This window comes from Salmo salar, chromosome ssa11 (genome assembly GCF_905237065.1).
Source record: "Salmo salar chromosome ssa11, Ssal_v3.1, whole genome shotgun sequence".
Taxonomy (NCBI): Eukaryota; Metazoa; Chordata; class Actinopteri; order Salmoniformes; family Salmonidae; genus Salmo; species Salmo salar.
The window spans coordinates 34135463-34158276 of NC_059452.1; the positions used below are offsets into that span (position 1 = coordinate 34135463).

Here is a 22814-nt window from a genome sequence, read left to right on the forward strand (position 1 = left end):
GCCTGGTCCACTGTGTCAGAGAGTGTAACATCCCTTGCCTGGCCCACTGTGTCAGAGTGTGTAACATCCCTGGCCTGACCCACTGTGTCAGAGTGTGTAACATCCCTGGCCTGACCCACTGTGTCAGAGAGTGTAACATCCCTGGTCCACTGTGTCACAGAGTGTAACATCCCTGGCCTGGTCCACTGTGTCAGAGAGTGTAACATCCCTGGCCTGACCCACTGTGTCAGAGAGTGTAACATCCCTGGTCCACTGTGTCAGAGAGTGTAACATCCCTGGCCTGGCCCACTGTGTCAGAGAGTGTAACATCCCTGGCCTGGCCCACTGTGTCAGAGTGTGTAACATCCCTGGCCTGACCCACTGTGTCAGCGAGTGTAACATCCCTGGCCTGGTCCACTGTGTCAGAGAGTGTAACATCCCTGGTCCACTGTGTCACAGAGTGTAACATCCCTGGCCTGGTCCACTGTGTCAGAGAGTGTAACATCCCTGGCCTGGCCCACTGTGTCAGAGAGTGTAACATCCCTGGCCTGACCCACTGTGTCAGAGAGTGTAACATCCCTGGCCTGGCCCACTGTGTCAGAGAGCGTAACATCCCTGGCCTGGACCACTGTGTCAGAGAGTGTAACATCCCTGGCCTGACCCACTGTGTCAGAGAGTGTAACATCCCTGGTCCACTGTGTCACAGAGTGTAACATCCCTGGCCTGGTCCACTGTGTCAGAGAGTGTAACATCCCTGGCCTGGCCCACTGTGTCAGAGAGTGTAACATCCCTGGCCTGGACCACTGTGTCAGAGTGTGTAACATCCCTGGCCTGACCCACTGTGTCAGAGAGTGTAACATCCCTGGCCTGGACCACTGTGTCAGAGTGTGTAACATCCCTGGTCTGGACCACTGTGCAGGGGCGGAAATCCCGGGGGGGACGGGGGGGACACGACCCCCCCATCCTGGGAAAAATATGATTTGTCCCCCCCAATATATCACTGAAACATAACTATGTAATTTAAATAATATTAATAATATGCAATGAAAGCAATTGTGCTGATTATAGACACTTAATAGCGGCGTTTTTAAGTTTCAAAAGATTGCGACCCCCCCACCCTTTGCCTCACAATGGTTTGATCCACTGCCAGTTCCTTAGTTGGCAAGCTAACAGAGGGGTCGTATCTACTGTCTGAAAGGCACTCAACGAACGTAACTGACGTGAGGTTAATCCAGTCAATCGCGCACACACTAGCTGAATATGCAGAGCTAGCGCGCAAATATTAACTATTAAGCTAGCTAGTACCTATTCCATTTATGTGGCCTCGTCAAAGATGGAATCTTTGCTATCGTCAATTTATTCCAAGATCAGCATGCAGATGATGTAAGTTAGTGCTTCAAAGTCCCTGTGATAAGGTTAGCGATAAACTGAAGTCCAAACTGAACAGAACTACACTCTCTTCTACCATTGTCTTAAATATATTTAATGTTCTCGTTGCAAAAGCTAAATTGTCGCAAGGGAACTTTTATTTATTTATTTTATTTAACCCGGGTAGCAAAGATTATAGCAAACACCACTGAAACGGAATTGGTGCTCACTAGCTTTGCAAATTCAGCTATTGTTGGAAGCCAGCCAATATGAAACAAACTATTAAAATTACAAAAGGTTGCAGCATATGTTGTGTAAATGGTGAACTCATACAGCTGTCAACTCTTGTCATTTTAATCTGTTTCACATTTGCTAGCTACCTTTTAGATCAAAGCCCAAATAGAATGATAAAAGATAAGATGATAGAAGCCCATCTCCTACAGTAAATAACCTACACACTGTGTGTGTGTGTAGCCAGCCAGCCAGCCAGCCAGCCAGGTAGAAAAATGGCAGAAAAATAAAAGACGGACATCAGAGTATTTTTCAGTACACCAAAACGCAAAGTAAAAACCCTAGTAGGCTAATATCTCAAAGACTAGTTGATAAAATGTTCATAAGAAAGAAATGAAATTCTAATGGAAATGTTTCACAATGATGTCATTGGGCAGAGCAGGCAACAGATGGCACACAGACAGCAGAGTTGGGGACAGATATGCAGGGACAGACTGGCAGAGACAGGGAGTCTCAGGTAAGTTTGTTGAGTCTTTGTTTGGCAACATTATGAAAGGTTCTCAATTTTTTTGACTTGTAAAATAGGAACATAATTGGAAAATGCCATGGATACCCCCACTCTCAACTTAAACTGGTGACTGAACTAAGATTTGTTAAAGGCAATGGTACTGCTGTTGTGATTAGTTGTGTAGTTTTGGGTACCGGTAGTTAGGAGTACGGCAAACACCTTATTTCTTTGGTTCCTCAATATACATTTACCATATTACAATGTAGGCTATGTGTTACAGCACTACTTTTGGTGTCCCCCTCAGGAATTGCTCTTGAGAAAATTTAATGTAATTGTCCCCTCCAAAGTTGATATCAGATTTTCGCCCCTGCCACTGTGTGAGAGTGTTTAACATCCCTGGCCTGGCCCACTGTGTCAGAGAGTGTAACATCCCTGGCCTGGACCACTGTGTCAGAGTGTGTAACATCCCTGGCCTGGACCACTGTGTGAGAGTGTTTAACATCCCTGGCGAGGGCAATAGAAAACATATGTGTTGGGCCACGGTGGACTGCTGAAGGGGCTGATAACAGAGGCTCTCTGTGAATAGAGGGTTGGAGGTGGTGAGAAGTGCTAGGGAGTGTGAGTTATACGTACCGGGGCCTGGCAACAAATAAACCTCTGCCTCTCCTTTCTATCATGGAGTCCATCTATCTATAGCACCAGTTTACAAATCATATTTGCGTTAGCCATGTTTTTGATCAAGTCACTGTTGTCCAGATCTAGCATAGTAGTGGGGCATTTATTTGACATTTCAGACTAACACTCGTAGCTTAATCGAAAACCTTTTCAGACTTTGTTAAGAGTCCGGAAAAGAGTGAGTGGAGATGTTCATTGCGTACCACTGGTGTTTTAGCAAGAGGGTGTGCTCTCTCTCTCTCTGCATCTTCGGCTCGGTCAAAGAGGAACCTTGTTAGCATAAGTTGTTGACCTTGCTGTTTATAAAATGCCCTTTTCATAAGCATCATAGAGGTCCACTGTGACCCCACATAGCCCATACTAGCAACAGGCTGTGTGGGCAGCTAGCAGGCCAGTTTGCCATTGAGGGACTGGCATAGCTGTACACACCCAGACGAGTCTGGTCCCACAGGAAAGGCTCAGAGACAGAGTCCCACCTCTGACATCAGCCCAGCCACTGGGCCTTAGATGAGGAGCAGGCCAGAGCAGACCACAGTCAGTTCAGTGTCCTGACTCTCCTGTCCTGAACAAGGGAGGTCTCACAGATCACACATGCTGAACCAGTGAGGGGCAGGGCTGAAGTTTGAACCAAATGCTGTATCTGTACATGTGTACACCGTGTTACCTGGTAAACATTAGAGCATTGATTTGGTGATGTTATGTAAGCCAATCATATCTCTCCCTGGAACAGAGATAAAGTGTTTTCAGTCAGACCTGGGTTCAGATCATAGACAGATGGTTCTTTCAAATACTTTGAGTGTTTGATTAAGCCGGCCTGGAGTGCCAGGTGGGAGGGGTTTGCACTGTTTGGTCTTTTCTATTGGTTCCATGGCAATAGGCAAGCTCAATCAAGCACTGATAAAGTATTTGAAATTATTTCCATTAGTATTTGAATCGAGGTGTGTTTTCAGTTGGTGCCATTAATCAAAAACAAAGCAGATGTTTGATCTGCTAACCCGTGTTAGCTGTCTAGCTTGTATCTTCAACTTCCAGCTTTCTCACATTCGTTAGAAAAGGGGGGAGAGTACTTTGAAAATGTTTATTTCCAAACTCTTCTAACCCCCAATCGACTACTTTGTGTAGGTGAGGTTGATAATAGAGGCAGGTACATTGACTTCCATTGGTTTTGGTTAGAAATTCAAACGCTAAAGTTAGCGGTTGGTGACAGAGAAACAAACCCAAAGTGTGTATCACAGTCTCTCTTTGTGCATAGACTGTTTCAGGGTGAGGAAACAAATGAGTAATTTTGTAATTTGGGTGAACTATCCCTTTAATTCTTAATTACAAATACATACAGTATTTCTACATATTTTGTCTATTTCTGTCAGATAATATAACCATATTTTGCTATTAACAGTTTATTGAGCAATACAACCATCATTCAATATGTGAATAAGTGTCATTGAATAAGTGTATTGCTTCAGTTGTTGTAATGAAGACAATTAATGCTTTTAAATGTTGCTTTCATGTCCACTTTAAATGTGATCATTCATTACATAATTTACATTTACGTCATTTAGCAGACACTCTTATCCAGAGCGACTTACAGTAGTGAATGCATACATTTCAATTCATTTCATACATTTTTATTTTTTTTTCCCCGTGCTGGCCCCCCGTGGGAATCGAACCCACAACCCTGGTGTTGCAAACACCATGCTCTACCAACTGAGCCACAGGGAGGCCATCATTCATTCATTCTTCTTCGAACCCACAACCCTGGTGTTGCAAACACCATGCTCTACCAACTGAGCCACAGGGAGGCCATCAGGCATTCTTCCTAACTCAGTTGCTGGAGAGGAAGGAAACCACTCAGAGATTTCACCATGAGGCCAATAGTGACTTTAATTAATAACTTCTTATGGATGGTGGCAGTATTGAGTAGCTTGGATGATTGACGTGCCCAGAGTAAACTGCCTGCTACTCACGCCCAGAAGCTAAGATATGCATATTATTAGTAGATTTGGATAGAAAACACACTGAAGTTTCTAAAACGGTTTGAATGATGTCTGTGAGTATAACAGAACTCATATGGCAGGCAAAAACCTGAGAAAAAATCCAAACAGGAAGTGGTTGTTGTTTTTTAAGTGATTGCCTATCCAAACTACAGTGTCTGTGGGGTCGTTTTGCACTTCCTACGGCTTCCACTAGATGTCAACAGTCTTTAGAACCTTGTTTGAGGCTTCTACTGTGAAGTGGGGGAGAATAAGAGCTCATTGAGTGAGAGGACTGCCAGCAGGGCATGAGCCTTTGCCATGCGCGCTCACATGAGAGGTAGCTCAGTTCCATTGCATTTCTGAAGACAAAGGATTTCTCCAGTTGAAACTTTATTGCAGATTTATGATAAAAACATCCTAAAGATTGATTCTACACATCGTTTGACATGTTTCTACGAACTGTAATGGAATGTTTTGAGTTTTCGTCTGACCTGCGCGTCGTGAATTTGGATTTGTGAACTGAAGGCGCGAACAAAAAGGAGGTATTTGGACATAAAGGATGGACTTTATCGAACAAAACAAACATTTATTGTGGAATTGGGATTTCTGGGAGTGCATTCTGATGAAGATCATCAAAGGTAAGTGAATATTTATAATGCTATTTCTGACTATTGTTGACTTCAACAAGGCGTATATATTGTATGGCATGTTTTTGTGTCTGAGTGCCATACTCAGATTATTGCATGGTGTGCTTTTTCGGTAAAGCTTTTTTGAAATCTGACACAGCGGTTGCATTAAGGAGAAGTTTATCTAAAGTTCCATGCATAACACTTGTATTTTCATCAAAATTTATGATGAGTATTTCTGTAAATTGATGTGGCTCTATGCAAAATCACCAGTTGTTTTGGAGGCAAAACATTACTGAACATAACGCGCCAATGTAAACTGAGATTTTTGGATATAAATATGAACTTTATCAAACAAAACATACATGTATTGTGTAACATGAAGTCCTAGGAGTGTCATCTGATGAAGATCATCAAAGGTTAGTTTTTTGTGTATAGGCACTGACCTAACATAACCATATGGTTTGCTTTCGCCGTAAAGCCTTTTTGAAATCAGACACTGTGGCTGGATTAACAAGAAGTAAAGCTTTAAAATGGTGTATAATACTTGTATGTTTGAGGAATTTTAATTATGAGATTTTAGTTGTTTTGTATTTGGCGCCCTGCACTTTCACTGGCTGTTGTCATATCGATCCCGCTAATGGGATTCCAGCCATAAGAAGTTTTAAAACAGTTACAGAGTTTAATGGCTGTGATAGGAGAAAACTGAGGATGGATCAACAACATTGTAGTTACTTCACAATATTAACCTGATTGACCGAGTGAAAAGAAAAGAAGGAAGACTGTACAGAATAAAAATATTCCAAAACACACATCTTGTTCGCAACAAGTTACTAAAGTAATACTGCAAAAAATGTGGCAAAGCAATTAACTTTTTGTCCTGAATACAAAGTGTTAAGTTTGGGGCAAATCCTATACAACACATTACTGAGTGCCATTCTTCATATTTTCAAGTATAATGGTGGCTGCATCATGTTATGAGTATGCTTGTAATCTTTAAGGATTGGAGAGTTATTCAGGATAAAAAATAAACAGAATGGAGCTAAGCACAGGAAAAATCCTAGAGAAAAACCTGGTTCAGTCTTTCAACCAGACACTGGGAGATTAATTCACCGATCAGCAGGACAATAACCTAAAACACAAGGCCACATCTACATGGGAGTTTCGTACCAAGAAGACAGTGAATGTTCTTGAAGTGCCAAATTACTGTTTTGACTTAAATCTACTTGAAAATCTATGGCAAGACCTGAAAATGTTTGTCTAGCAATAAAATAATAATGGGCAAATGCTGCACAATCCAGGTGTGGAAAGCTCGTAGAGACTTACCCAGAAAGACCACATAATTTTCCTGCCTCATGATGCAATCTATTTTGTGAAGTGCACCAGCAGCAGCAAAGCATCCCCACAACATGATGCTGCCACCCCTGTGCTTCACGGTTGGGATGGTGCTCTTCGGCTTGCAAGGCTCCCTCTTTTTCCTCCAAACATAACAATGGTCATTATGGCCAAACAGTTCCATTTTTGTTTCATCAAACTAGAGGACATTTCTCCAAAAAGTACAATCTTTGTCCCCATGTGCAGTTGCTAACCGTAGTCTGGCTTTTTTCCCGGCGGTTTTGGAGCAGTGGCTTCTTCCTTGCTGAGCGGCCTTTCAGGTTATGTTGATTTTGGACTTGTTTTACTGTGGATATAGATACCTCCAATTGACTCAAATGATGTCATTTAGCCTATCAGAAGCATCTAAAGCCATTACATAATTTTCTGGAATTTTCCAAGCTGTTTAAAGGCACAGTCAACTTAGTGTATGTAAACTTCAGACCCACTGGAATTGTGATACAGTGGAATTGTGATAAAGTGAAATAATCTGTCTGTAAACAATTGTTGGAAAAATGACTTGTGTCATGCACAAAGTAGATTTCCTAACCGACTTGACAAAACTATAGTTTGTTAACAAGAAATTTGTAGAGTGGTTGAAAAACGAGTTTTAATGACTGTCATTAAAACTCGTTTTTCAACCACTCCACAAATTTCTTGTTAACAAACTATACTCATTACACTCAGTACACTGTACTTAGGGTAGGTTACTGCTGCAAGTAAATGTAAGTACAGTGTAACAATGAGAAATGACAATGCTTGTTAATCTGCACATGCAGGTATAATTACACAGTAATAAGGGCACTGTAATGTAAAGTATCACCAATTTTTACAAATGGTGGAACTAAATACATAAAGTGCTTTTATTCTATATGGTTAAAAAATGTACAAACAAACTTTGTCTCATATATTTATTCTTTGATTTTCATAGAAAACACTCACTTTTTATTATGATAATCATCACAGTCCTCATCATGCGTTGTAACAGGAACAGCCTCCCAGTCCTCACTTACAGAAAACTTAAAATGGAAGTGTTGGGGGTGGTGGTGGAGCACAATAACCATTTCCTAAAATGTTTACCCCCAGACATGTCAGCCAATCGGAAAAGCACATTTTAAACATATTTCTCAGAACAGGACTTAGATTTACTGTTTTGACTCCAATTCTAATTATAGTTGGTCAAACTTTCACTGTCACAGTGTACTTGCAATTTTTTTTAAAGAAGAACATGGTGTTTTATTCCACAGTGTTAAGAGGTCCCTGACCTCTGCACTGCATGGGGCTGTTAATTCCCAGTATCTATTCAATAGAATTGTGCTATTGGCTGTTCTTTGTGCAAATACAGAAAATAAGATGGAGGAAACTTGCAAACTTTAGAGCTGTTCAAAAAAAAGCTTCTGGTACAGTTCAAAACTTTGAATGACTTTGATTGACGGGCTCTTGGCGTCCCTGTTTACTGTACCTGTGGTAGGTGGAGTTGTTACCCACAGAAAAAATTACTTGTTAATGCATTCACATCCTATGCACTGTTCTTTCAGTAGCTGACAGGAAACAATGAAGAAGAGAATAGCTTAAACAATTCTATGCTGTGAGTATTTTATTCACTTGGAAGATACATGATTTATATATCATTAGGTTTAAGTACTCTCTGTTAATGTGGTTAAAAAAATGTAAATATTATAGGAACATTTTATTTAAATAGCCTTAGTCAATAATATGGTCTATGTTTTTATGAAAGGTTCCATGCTCTGGGATGCTTTTGGAGCGGGTCAAAATGAGATTCTAGTGAAACCAGGGGACACAGTCACCCTTGGCTGTGACATTACCCTGGAGTACGAGATCATGTGTTTTTTTCTTCGTCCTGACACCACTCTTTCAGTGGCCATCACTATAAAGACGAATATACCCCTAAGCCTCAAAAGGTTTGATGGCCGTTTCGAGTCAGTGTATGACACAGCCCTGTACAGAAGCAATCTGAGCATACTGAACATTGCAGAGAGCGATGTAGGTCTGTACTACTGTGCTGAGCAGAGGGCTAACATATTTGAAATCGGAAGAGGGACCAAGCTCTCCCTTATCAGTGGTGGTGAGTAAACTCTGCATTATGACTGCATAACTGTGGTTTTGCATTGGGAGTGTTCTAAAAATATCCACCTGGTTCAATAAAGTTTAATCTCAGTCAATTCAGGATATGGATTTCAATTATAAATCTATACCAAAACACAGTTGGATGAAACAAATGTAACATATGTATTTGTCACAAGCTGCTATATGCACTATATACATTTCTTAGTTGTTTTCAATACAGAATGTTTAAGATTGTTTTTTTGATTGTGATACATTTGATCAAATCTGATAATCTTTATATTCACACACCAAGAAGGCTGTAAATAACAGCTGAACTGTTATGAATGTTCTGTCATTTCAGATCAGCTCTCTACTACTGTTGTTGGGATGAAGTTGTCATGGTTTATCATCTTGATCATAGCCCCCATGTTCTCCGTACTGGGGTCCGCTGTCTGCGTCTTCTGCCTGTTCCCCAGACCTGCTGAGAAATCATTTGCACCCAATAATTCTAACATTTTCACATAATCAGCATTTTTAAATGTCTTAATATTTACATAATGCACCTCTGTCATCCAGCTGTTCTTTATTTTCCCATTTATGAGGATGGATAAAAAAAAAACATATGTCCTGTTATAGATCCTGACAAATGAGGATTCTGGAACAACTTGGTTGAAGCCTGCCATCTAGCGGACCAATATCCAGAAAAACAGAAAAGCGTATAAATTAGGGTAGAGGACCAAACATAATAAAATTGAAAGATTACAAAAATAACATTTCTGGTGTTTGAGGTGTCCCGTGATACACTGGGCCAAATTTCTGTCACTCCTGACATCTAAGTAGGTGGCCGATGGGACTACAGATGTTTACACATTTGTTGCACACCTTATGTGTCTGACTCCAGTGTTGATTGCATGAGCAAAATGTTCAGGGCGTTTGAGATAGAAATGTATTGAATAGAACAATATTATTTTAGACATATGATCTTAAAAATCATGTGCCACACATCTACCAATCCATCCAAGGACCAATTGTCAAAACAGCAGTGGCTTAAACATAAATCTAACTATAAATTGTTAAATTATCTGAACAACCTGCTATGTTATGCTGTATATAACACTCTTCAACCAATTCAGATTATAGGAACATTTTATTCAAAAGGTTAGAGATAGAAAATGTATAAGTCACATCACAAGTGGTTGAAAATATAAAATAGGATTTAAAAAACACAATGTGGCTCACAGAGCTGAGACAGTAATAGTCAAACATTGCACAGTATTTCCTTTGCCGTCCTCTATAATATATTAAATCTAAATATTATTGCTATCAGTTATCTATACACATATGCAGAAACAAAAACAAAGTACAGTAGATAAGATAATTCAGGCACTTTTAAAGGTCTCAGATGGAGGAGGAAATACATTTACATTATTGTTACCTGATCAAATGTAGCATTTCATTATAGCTGAACAGTTGGCAAGAGAGGTCATCCCTAACGTCCTTGTATAACCCACAGTAAAACAAGGCATGAGCTTCTGTTTGAGTGGAACCATCGTTACAAAAAGAAGACGCGTCTATCTAAGGTAGTGTTTGTATATCGACCAGTCTGAATAGCAAGAGGGGCCACTTCACATCTACATTCTGAAAAAGAGCATCGATATTGATTAGATAAAACTGAACTACCTAACTTTCTGTCTCAAAAGAACATCGATATTGATTAGATAAAACTGAACTATGTAAAGTTGTCTCAAAAGAGCATTTTAAAAAGGCAGTATGTGTGCAATTTGTTAACTTTCAAATGAGATTCATTTAAAAAAAAGTGTTGATCTATGATAAATTATTTGTACAGCGGATATCAAAATGTTTTACAGCTGGTAGTCTTTCTGAAGATCAATGAGTGTGGGATATTACCTGGGGTGAGTAACAGTTTCATAGTTGAACACCTCTTAACTTACTTTCTACAAAGGCTACTGACCTTGAGATACTGAAGGTGAGGATTGTCTAGTTGTTTAAAAACTCATTTGGGAGGTTATACAAAATAAAGCTTAACACACTGTCCTGAAACAGGTCACTGGAACAAATCAGGTTCAACATTATATATGTCAGTATTTCATTATACAAAGCATTTTAACTTGCCAATCCCATTATCATAAGTGGTGTAATCATACAATAGAACAAAATGGTTCTGGTATCAGACATGGGATACAGTATAATGGCAGTACAGTAAATTGTGCACATCTGTATAAATGTCTCCCTGAATAGGGAACACAATGTAATGCTGACAATGATCAACCATTATAAAGGTTGAAGAAAATCATAAGTACAGTAGTTGTACAGTAAGGCCGAGGGTTTAAAGGGAAAGTTTATGAATAGACACAACTTATTGCTAGGTTTTTCACTCTGCCAGTAGTCTTTGGGCCAGGAGAAACAGTAATGCATGGTTCAGTTCCCTTTAAACAGCCACCACTAGCTAATGCTCAATAAAAGTGAATGGGACATTGCATTTAGAAAGCACTTTCAAAAAGATTCCACCGGAGCAGACCAGCAAAAAACATTCCCGAGTTTGATTTGATTGATAAGAAATGCTCATGGCAAGCCCACAGACAGGGCAAAAATCATAGTGTCTAGCCAGCCTTAGTAACAAAGATATCACTTTCATTGTTCTGCTGTGTCCATTGATTTGTTTTGATTAAGAACTTGGAGCTCGGCCAAGGGAGGTTCTTCATTCAACTTTTTGTTTTTACATTTCCTGATGCATACTACTACCACCCCCCCTACTACTACTACCACCACCACCACTACTACTACCAGCACAGCAAGATGGCCCACATGTAGACCTGCAGAGACACAAAAAAAGAACTGTTATAGTACTAGATTATTTCCTGGTTCTAATACTAACATATAAATGAACACAAATTGCCATACAAGTAAACCCATGTTATGTAATGATTTCTCATTACAGAAAATCTGTGGAGGGAGCTGAAGGTTCGAGTTGCCAAACGTCAGCCTCGAACCCTTAATGACTTGGAGAAGATCTGCAAAGAGGAGTGGGACAAAATCCCTCCTGAGATGTGTGCAAACCTGAAGGCCAACTACAAGAAACGTCTGACCTCTGTGATTGCCATCAAGGGTTTTGCCACCAAGTACTAAGTCATGTTTTGCAGAGGGGTCAAATACTTATTTCCCTCATTAAAATGCAAATCATTTTATAACATTTTTGACATGCGTTTTTCTGGATTTTTGTTGTTGTTGTTCTTCTGTCTCTCACTGTTCAAATAAACCTACTATTAAAATTATAGACTGATCATTTCTTTGTCAGTGGGCAAACGTACAAAGTCAGCAGGGGATCAAATACTTTCCCCCCCCTCACTGTAATTTGAGTTGGTGGCTGAAGTGTGAGAGGAATGAGACATAGTGGAACCCAGTAGAGCTAAGGCAGAGGGCTCGTAGAGTGGACGACTGGCTACTATTCTGAACTTAGTGTGGTAAAATTTCTGGCGCTCAGAGCTGCTGAGGCAGCACCCATGTGGGTGCTACAGAGTGGAAGAGGAGAAGTCCAGTGGCTATACGACTCAGGCTGGTTCCCAGACGTGCCCTCTACAAGATCATCAGCAGACAGATGACGATGATGGAGTCTGCTAACATCCTCTGTCTAGCTCCCATCGCTCAAGCCACGAACTGACCCTCCATCTTCGGAGGATGCAGCTTTGAAAGACTTGACCTTTGCTTGTTTGTTATTTTGCTCTTTAAGCGCTTTGAAATTCTATAGAAAGCGTTAATGTAATAAATGATTATTAATTAATACATAGTTAACTAGCGAGTTAACTTTGGATCTATCTAGCTAGGCTACTAGATAGGCCTAATGTTCAGAATTTGACATCCAACCACTAATTTATAGTCTATCAACATTTAATACTATTCTGCTGCACTGAGCCTGCTTCAGCACTTAACGGTCTATCAGAGTATCAAACGTGTACGCATAGCATGGTTCTAAAATACTGGAGCATTGGGATCGAATTCAAGCAATTTCTATAACGGTCTAAACATTCAAATAAATAGAGGACGCATACTGGGAGATGCGTTGTTGGGAATTGTGGGGAGGTTCGCGGTCGGACTGTGCGTCGCCCGAAGATCGTTCTCAGAAACTGCGTAGCTATGTCACAATGGGACGCAGGACTATGTCTCAGCGTCTGGACTATGATTACGCTGTACTCTCCCGCTCCGGTCAGCCACACTTGAACAGAAACGCACATGATACAAACGTTGACCAACACCAAAGAGACACAAACAGAACTCATGGTACAGTCACTGAAAGGATATTTCCCACTGATTTGTATAAAAAATGTCAAGCGTTGAGAGACGTTTGCTAGAACCAGTACAGGACAATCTTCATATTGGATTTATTTTATTATTATGGTATTGTGCACTACTACCAGGGGGAAAAGCAATATACATGCAACCCTACCCTGCAATCCAATGGAAATTTGACCACTTTAACCCAACCCCTCCAAAAGACACATATACATATACAGGTTGGACAGGTAGGAGCCTGTCACACTGGTGCCCAAGGAGCAGTTGTGTGTGTGTTACATGCCTTGCTCAAGGGCATGCAGGCAATTCTCGAGCAAGACTCTGGATTCAAACTGGCAACCTTCTTGTTGTTGGCTCGCCTCTCTAACCACTAGGCTACCTGCAGCCAGAGAGGTGCACCCTTCCTGGAGATACTGCATTACTAGGTCGATGCATGCAGAGGAGAGAGCAAGCCCCTATCCCATCTCGCCGTTCCAAAATACAATTTCATATATGGTCCCCAGATAGGAGACGTATCAGATATTAACAGATTATTAACAGATTTTTAAACAAATATACTACAAAAGGTAGAGAAGGCAAAAAAGTTTAAGTATCTGGACTGTCAAACTAAATATGTCCAGAGGAGCCACATACACATTCCAAAACATATTGGCACATACACCAGATCTGACCCACTTCTACATTTACATTTTTACATTTTAGTCATTTAGCAGACGCTCTTATCCAGAGCGACTTACAGTAGTGAATGCATACATTTCATACAATTTCATACATTTTTTTTGCTGGCCCCCCGTGGGAATCGAACCCACAACCCTGGCGTTGCAAACACCATGCTCTATCAACTGAGCTACAGGGAAGGCTAGCTCCTGATCGTCGAGATTGCTAAATAAATTACATTGAGTTTTGCACAACTTTACTTTCTAGTTCTACGCGACAGAGCCCCAAAAATTACTTGGAATGTATTTTATTTCAAATACAAACAGAGCTTCCATTATTTAGAATGTTGCTGTGTGCCAGTTCACAGAACAGCTTTCTTTGTGATGTTAAAATGTGGCCTTTCAATGATTGGCAGGGTTTTCACTTTTGGTACAATTCTGTTGGTTCTACTGCGACAAACAAGCTCATTAAGTGCTTGGTAGATTGTTTATCCTATTTGAACCCACGTCTGCACTACACAGCTCATAATCTACTTCAACTTAAAGATCAGAAGACGATTATACCTGTATCGGCTGTAGATGGTTGGGGGGCTGCTGTGGTGGTTGAACTCTCAATACTCCCTGAAAATACATTATAAGCAAAATACACTGTTGTCATGCTTGAATAACATTTCTGCACAACAAAAACAGTTCTTTATCTCAGTGTTTCCCAAACTTGGTCCTGGGGACCCCAACGGGTGCACATTTAGTTTTTTGCCTTAGCACGACACAGCTGATTCAAATAATCAAAGATTGATGAGTTCATTATTTTAATCAGCTGTGTAGTGCTGGGGGGGAAATGAACAAATGGGGACCCTAGGTTTGAGTTTGAAAAACCCTGCATGATCTACTTCCAGGTTAAAGATCAGATGTCAATAATACCTCCTGGTGTGGTTGAAGATTGTTGCGGGGCTGCTATGGTGGTTGAACTCTCAGTGCTACCTGGAAATATATCATAAGCAAAATATGTTTTATCCCTTCAGTACAGCTAAGCAACAGTGGAACTTCAGAAACCGTAACATATACAGTTGAAGTTGGAAGTTTACATACACCTTAGCCAAATACATTTAAACTCAGTTTCACAATTCCTGACATTTAATCCTAGTAAAAATTCCCTGTCTTAGGTCAGTTAGGATCACCACTTTATTTTAAGAACGTGAAATGTCAGAATAATAGTAGAGAATGATTTATTTATTTCAGCTTTTTATTTCTTTCATCACATTCCCAGTGGGTCAGAAGTTTACATATGCTCAATTAGTATTTGGTAGCATTGCCTTTAAATTGTTTAACTTGGGTCAAACGTTTTGGGTAGCCTTCTACAAGCTTCCCACAATAAGTTGGGTGGATTTTGGCCCATTCCTCCTGACAGAGCTGGTGTAACAGTCAGGTTTGTAGGCCTCCTTGCTCACACACGCTTTTTTTAGTTCTGTCCACAAATTTTCTATAGGGTTGAGGCCAGGGCTTTGTGATGGCCACTCCAATACCTTGACTTTGTTTTCCTTAAGCTATTTTGCCACAACTTTGGAAGTATGCTTGGGGTCATTGTCCATTTGGAAGACCCATTTGCGACCAAGCTTTAACTTCCTGACTGGTGTCTTGAGATGTTGCTTCAATATATCCACATAATTTCCTGCCTCATGATGCCACCTATTTTGTGAAGTGCACCAGTCCCTCCTGCAGCAAATCACCCCAACAACATGATGCTGCCACCCCTGTGCTTCACAGTTGGGATGGTGTTCTTCGGCTTGCAAGCCTCCCCCTTTTTCCTCCAAACATAACGATGGTCATTATGGCCAAACAGTTATATTTTTGTTTCATCAAACGGGAGGACATTTCTCCAAAAAGTACGATCTTTGTCCCCATGTGCAGTTGCAAACCGTAGTCTGGCTTTTTATGGCGGTTTTGGAGCAGTGGCTTCTTCCTTTGGTGAACAGCCTTTCAGGTTGTCAACATAGGACTCGTTTTACTGTGGATATAGATACTTTTGTACCCGTTTCCTCCAGCATCTGGGATTGATTTGTACTTTCGCACCAAAGTACATTCATCTCTAGGAGACAGAACGCGTCTCCTTCCTGAGCGGTATGTGGGCTGCGTGGTCCCATGGTGTTTATACTTGCGTACTATTGTTTGTACAGATGAACGTGGTACCTTCATGCATTTGGAAATTGCTCCCAAGGATGAACCAGACTTGTGGAGGTCTACAATTTTTCTTCTGAGGTCTTGGCTGATTTGTTTTGATTTTTCCATGATGTCAAGCAAAGAGGCACTGAGTTTGAGGCCTTGAAATACATCCACATGTACACCTCCAATTGACTCAAATGATGTCAATTAGCCTATCAGAAGCGTCTAAAAGACATTACATAATTTTCTGGAATTTTCCAAGCTGTTTAAATGCACAGTCAATTTAGTGTATGTAAACTTTTGACCAACTGGAATTGTGATACGGAGAATTATAAGTGAAATAATCGGTCAGTAAACAATTGTTGGAAAAATGACTTGTGTAAAGCACAAAGTAAATGTCCTAACCGACTTGCCAAAACTATAGTTTGTTAACAAGAAATTTGTGGAGTGGTTGAAAAACGAATTAATGACTCCAACTTAAGTGTAAACTTCCGACTTCAACTGTACTTCCACTCATATTTTTTATGCAAAAAAAAATGTTAAATACATTTTTTTTTAAATGGACAGTAGGCTTCTTACTTGTCATTTTAAGTGCAATTCTCGGTTGACCTGGAAGAACACCGTCTGGATAATAAACTGTCTCTGTATCTTCTTTGGTTACATCGCTAATTACAACAGCACAGCCGTTGGAGTTGTTCAGCCTGATCCTGCCCAGATAATTTAGCCCCTCAGTGGGCACGTTGTTCTCATACGTGACCACTGGGCCTTTTCTCTCTGTGTTTAATCCGAAGTCCGACTCAGGACACTGGCCATCAGTTATTGGTATAGCTACGGACCCCCCTTTGGTTACACTAAGATAACGTATACCCGAGTGTGGCGCTGTAAAAATGAGAGAAAGACACCATTAGCATATTCTTTTTACAACCACAGCAAAAATTATTTAACATTATAATGTTGCTCCCAAGGCTCACTTTCAAGATGCTAGTGCTATTTACATACACTCTCCCTAAGCCAACAAGACGAGTAATTACATAACAGTAAAGCGGTATTATTATGAATTGTCTAATAAAAGGTGTGAGTGTCTGACAGGATTCTTTTGAATAATTCATTTTTAAAAATACAAAAAACATGCTCAGGATACTGTCAAAAATGTAGTCTAAACAACCAATAAAATTGGACAATGGCAGATTTTCTTCAATCGTGTCAGTCATGTTAACTGACTCAAATTTATGCTGATGGAACCTCTGTTGTAGAGCAGCAATGTTACATGTTGTAGAAGAGCCATTGATATAACAGCTGACCATGCAACAGCTGACCATGCAATAGCTGACCATTGTAACCAGGGCATGAAATGTACCTTTTGGTGAACCAGCCAGTGTCTGGTGGGTTAAAACATTTCACCAGTTACTCAGACGTTTTACTAGCTCTCAAGAACTCGAGGGGCCATACAGTTCTCATTCGAACCATTGTACACATTTTCTGCTCTGTTGTCAACACCTGGACGCTCTGTCTAACTGTTAATAATTATTGTGTGCAATACACAAAACTCTACTTCCATATCACCCCATTTTAACACAGATTCCCACAGAGGGGAATCCAAAGCCAATAAAAACTCTGGATGGTGTTCAATAAAAAACATCAGTGGAAATGTGGTAAAACAGCTAACAGTAAGTGCATCTGTAAAGTTATTTTGCATGATAATTAAGTTACATTTTAGTCATTTAGCAGACGCTCTTATCCAGAGCGACTTACAGTAGTGAATGCATACATTGTTTTTTTCTGTGCTGGCCCCCCTTGGGAATGGAACCCACAACACCATGCGTTGCAAACACCATGCTCTACCAACTGAGCTATCAACCAATGAATAGAGAATGTCACAGATCTGCTTTAGTGTTCAGTATAGACAGGTTTTACCTGATTTCCCTGGGGGTGATTTTTCAAGTAAAAACAGTGGTTTAATGCTGTATAGAGGTAGTTGTGTTCTATACTAGCAAACTCACCTGCTGATGTTAGTCATACATACGTCTATCACATAATACACCACCATCTCAAAGACCTTACTTAAACTAAACCGCAGCGACCGGCAAGAATGATTTAAAACAAGTATGATTAAAACTAGATATTTGAAAAATTATCGATTCAGAACATTTCATGAAAAAAAAAAATGGCTGGTCTACGTTCCAGTATAAGTCCTCCGTTGATGTATCGACTTAAACACTGTTTCTTATGTGCCACTGATACCCTGTGGATGGGATTTGTCAAGACACTGTCTTGCAATACCTATGGTCCTCCATAATCCTATGAATTGAGTGGTTTAATATTATTCACTACAGACATTTACCATTCACCTAGGACATAATCCCTCATTAACAAATTATATTTATATCTACAAAGAACTAGGATAAGTTTTAGCAATACTTTACCTTCTGATACGCTGGGTTGAATTTTCAACATATTGCTTAAAACCTATCCAATAATTTTAGATGTGCAGGAGGGCTAGGTAGAAGGTAGTCGATTTAGGCATCATCACACTAATCTCTTCTGTCCTTGTGTTCAAGATTTCCAAACCCGTATTGCAATCAAGGATCCATTGTTTTTAGTGTTTCATGCTTTCATCAATTTCCCTCAACTAATCAAAAGGAAGTTTCAGAAGGGCAAACTTTAAACAATACAATATATATTTTTTTAATTAATATTTTCTAACCCTAACATTTCAGTCATTATATTACTTAATTTGTATTTGATTACTTATTTTTTCCATTCCTTAAAGTCATTATCTCATCTCTGCTCAGGCAGTAACAGCCAAACATTATCTCTGTACTCCCCATACTGTTCTGTCTTTAGTCATCTTATTAATATTGAATAAGAATGGCAACACAACATGTAGTGTTGGTCCATGTTTCATGAGCTAACATAAAATATCCCAGAAATGTTCCATATGCACAAAAAGCTTATTCCTCTCAAAAAGGTACACACATTTGTTAACATCCCCGTTAGTGAGCATTTCTCATGGGTCTACTGTTTTGCACTCAGTCATTTCGACTATTTTTTGGGTGTTGTAGTACATTTTCATGCATGTTATAATAACGCTAAATGCCAATGGTATAATTCATTAAAACTAACCTGCTTTCAGCTGGCTGGACAATAACCAGATTACAACAACACGCAGACACCTAAAGAGAAATTGACAATTTGTAAACCCATTTGCAATTGAGGTAAGCAATAATCACACTTTCATAGTAACTTTATAACCAAGTGCCCATTAGGAGAATGAAAAAAAGGTGTAATGTAACCTTTATTTAACTAGCCAAGTCTGTTAAGAACAAATTCTTATTTTCAATGACGTCCTAGGAACAGTGGGTTAACTGACTTGTTCAGGGGCAGAACGACAGATTTGTAGCCATCTTTTTAGTTGCTGGCCCATCACTCTAACCACTAGGCTACCTGCCGCCCCGTATAAGCTGATATCCTTAGCTAAGAATTTAACTCCTATGATGTTGTCGTCAATCTTATCAAACTGATCATGTGTTCCGAATCGATGTAACGTGAATTGACGAATCACTAGATATAAGTACAAGGCAATAACTTGTTTGAAACATACGTAACCTAGCTAACCCATTTACTCCCGGACTTAATTTAGCTAGAATTTAGCCAGAACTTTTATACCAGACGCCGGTCAATGAAAACAATTATCTAAATGTTAGACGTCGTAAGCTTGCCAAGTTTAGCTAACTTTCTAGCCGAGAAGCCAAGGTAGCTAACGTTATTTAGCATGGACTTTTCTAAAATAGCTTGCCTGAGATAGCTTATAACTTGTAAAACAATATGTGACTTGGCTACTGAACCAAGCTAACACGACGAACTAGCAGATGACTCACCAGCGAAAATCCATCTTGATTAACTAGCAAGTTACCCGCCAGCTACAGTGGGCTGTTATGAGAACAGTGTGAGAAATGGTGTTAGTTAGCTTGGTAAAGGATTGTTCACACGAGTACATCCGCTTTTCTAGCCAATGGAGCTACACACCCAGTGCCTACTCCTGGCAGGTTTTAGCAGATAAAAGTCGAAACCTTTATGTATAATGTTAAGATCTCCAGAGGTAAACTCATTCATATTATTTGTAATAATACACCCGACCTGGCTAAATAAACTGAGGCATCGCGATGAAACAAAGCAAACTCTTTGTATAATAAACCTAATAGTATTAACATAAATGTATATATTCGCATTTTTTATTACTGTTTAGCCTACTGATCATTAGCTAAGAATTGAACTGCCACGTTGTTGACAATCAACATTGAAGTTAAATTCTTAGCCAACTGATCATCGTGTTCCATGATGTGCATTTTTCTACTTCTGATAACTCAATTAGCCAATTCAAAATAAAAATGCGACAGTCCTTACGGTTTACAGATGTTAAATCATTGGCCTCAGTTTACACAGACGTTAATGGAGTAATGTCTCAACTATATGGTAATCACACCAGTTTAAAACATAGCTAACGTTAGCTAGCTGGCTAGCCCATTTGTCCCTGCCTTCGAATTTATCTACGTCAATCGGTAAGTAAAGTTAGCCTAAAGGTATCATCAACCTAGACGTTACACAGATCAGTGTGTCTTTAGCGTTGTAGTTACTAGCAACTATATTATACCATACACCCGTCAATAAAAAGTGGGACGTAAAATAAGCTTATTTTAACTAACTAGTTAGCTACAAGCCGAAAGGGTAACTAGTTTGCATTGAAGCTTGCCTGATATAGCCATACTTTTTAAATAGCCAACGTTAACTAGTAAGCTTGAAACTATATAGCTTGAACTATATACTTGGTGAATTCGGCGACCAAAAATCGTAGGATCTTTGCAATGACGTTTAGAATCTGTCAGCAATCCACATGTCACCAGTGGCACTTCCGTTAATTTTAATGTTCGCGCTAAAGTTGCCATTTGCTCACGGGAAAACAGAGACTAGTCAGCCCATCATTTTTCCACCACTAGCGAAGCAGCGCTGATCAATGTAGGCGGGTCCATATCAACATTGCATTCATTTACTATACATCTACAGCCGAAGCAAAGAAACTGTTGTGGCCGAACGCTTAAAGAGTTTGAGTTTCTAGCCATCTTACATTTTAATTATAGCAAACACTAACTAGCGGTTGGTTAAAACACTGGTACAGTATTCATTAGGTCTAACATAAGTGTTTCTACCGCGCGGGAAAATTCCTGTTTACATGAGCACACCCACTCTCCATTCTAGCCCAAACAGATACAAATCTCAGTATAGCATAGCAGGTTTTAGCCATATAAAATAGGAAGCGTTAATCTAGCTATCTATAACGTTAACGTCCAGAAAGGGGTAAACTCGTTCACATTATTTGTAATACCTATAATGGCTCAGCACACTAAAGCATCGTGATGTAACAAAGCAAACTCTTTAAAGAAACATGGTATGATTAACATTTTTTGCTTAGTGAAAGTAAGACTAGCTACTTACCACCACACTTCTTTACCGTTTCTGAACTGGCGTATGTTGTGCACAAAAAAGTTTTGGGGCGGGAAACTGTCAGTAGTTGTCAAGTGGTAGGCGGAGTTAAAGACAGCATTCGTTTTGTGCCCCGGTTCACAAATCAGCGCACCCATTCCAACAGTGATTGCATTCGTTTAGTAACTAAACATTACTTTGAACATTCGAACATGTTTTTTCTGGAAGACATTTGGTTGAATGTTTTTGAACTATCCATCATGTTGCCTTGACGACAATGACCTGGGGGTGGTGAAGTTAACCGTTCGATTTGAGCATGGCCAGGTTGGCGCTCCACCTTCACCGGTTTTGTTGACTGTGCACCCCGGTTCAGTCTAATCGAACCTAGAGTTTTATTGCGTAATACAACTATAATTGAAAACAACATTGCATATTTTTATAAAAATGTAATGCTTACGTTGTTGTAATGAAGACAAGTACTTATTTTAAATGTTGCGTTCATGTCCACTTTAATCGTGATTGTTTCATTACCAGTCAATCATTCAACTTTACAAAGGAGTTCAATTGAAGTCACCCCATTATTTGACTAAGTTCACGTTTTTTTTAACAGGTATGCTACAATTACAGTTGTTCTGCTTTTTATGACAAGAAACGTGCACTTATGAGAAACCAATGGATGTGTTCGAGAGGGTCAAAACTGCAATGTATCATTGGTAAATTGTAACTGACTGATCTACAATTTAATAATTAATGACTCGTTATTATGATGCAAGGTGATTTGTAGGTCACTCAGTCGGCAGTCGCCTGCAGTCGTTTTGTTGCTCTCGAACATGGACAAAATGTGGTAGGCCTACAGAATGTCACAAGAAGCAACAAAAACAGGTATCACTCCAGCCTCTGTCACCACACATTTATGTCCACTAGGTGGTAGGCAGATATCAGTTAAAAGTCAGGTAGGTAGACTGATGCATACAGTGCCTTCAGAAAGTATTCATACCACTTGACTTTTTTTCACATTTTATTCTCTTACAGCCTGAATTGAACATGTATAAAAATGTATATTTTTGGGGTTACTGGCCTACACATAATACCCCATGTGGAGTTGTTTTTTTGACATTTTTACAAATTAATAAAAAATGAAAAGCTTTAATGTCTTGAGTCAATAAGTATTCAACCCCATTGTTATGGCAAACCTAAATAAGTTCAGGAATAAATATGTGCTTAAAAGACCAAATAAGTTGCATGGAATCAATGTGTGAGTTTTTTTTTTGGGGGGGGCATGGTGAAGATATACTGTCACACAGAAGGAGTACTAGCAAAGCATCACTGACAACCAAAACAAAACAGGTGAGGTTTAAGGAGAGATTCTGAAAGACACTCATGGGAGTGTCCACTGAACATTACCTAGCAA

At 39.7% G+C, this 22814-nt stretch overlaps 1 protein-coding gene and 1 pseudogene across 3 annotated transcripts; both read right to left on the bottom strand.

Annotated features, from left to right (window-relative positions):
* Positions 1-7631: 7631 nt before the first annotated feature.
* Positions 7632-21576, bottom strand: LOC106562427 (uncharacterized). 3 transcript variants are annotated; one of them, XM_014127312.2, is made up of 7 exons: positions 21416-21484; positions 19804-19855; positions 19049-19098; positions 16505-16804; positions 14687-14746; positions 14330-14386; positions 9930-11635 (listed from the first exon to the last, which is right to left on the bottom strand). In XM_014127312.2, exons 2-7 carry the CDS (start codon positions 19815-19817, stop codon positions 11454-11456), a joined length of 663 nt encoding a protein of 220 aa, XP_013982787.2. In that variant the 5' UTR covers positions 19818-19855; positions 21416-21484; the 3' UTR covers positions 9930-11453. The 3 variants fall into 3 exon arrangements, with proteins under 3 accessions (XP_045545359.1, XP_013982787.2, XP_013982786.2); XM_045689403.1 differs by lacking the exons at positions 9930-11635; positions 19804-19855 and adding an exon at positions 7632-9282 and having other exon boundaries at positions 21416-21576; XM_014127311.2 differs by lacking the exon at positions 19804-19855 and having other exon boundaries at positions 21416-21576.
* LOC123725291 (uncharacterized) lies at positions 13498-13679 on the bottom strand (annotated as a pseudogene).
* Positions 21577-22814: the final 1238 nt, after the last annotated feature.

Bases quoted from the DNA above. Each gene is read 5' to 3' on its own strand.
- LOC106562427 (XM_014127311.2), bottom strand. From the start codon at position 21,561: ATGGGTGCGCTGATTTGTGAACCGGGGCACAAAACGAATGCTGTCTTT. The intron at 19,099-21,415 runs GTAAGTAGCTAG...ATTTCTCTTTAG, and splicing joins AACGGTAAAGAAGTGTGGTG to GTGTCTGCGTGTTGTTGTAA. The intron at 14,387-14,686 runs GTATTATTGACA...ATGTATTTTCAG, and splicing joins ATCTTCAACCACACCAGGAG to GGAGTATTGAGAGTTCAACC.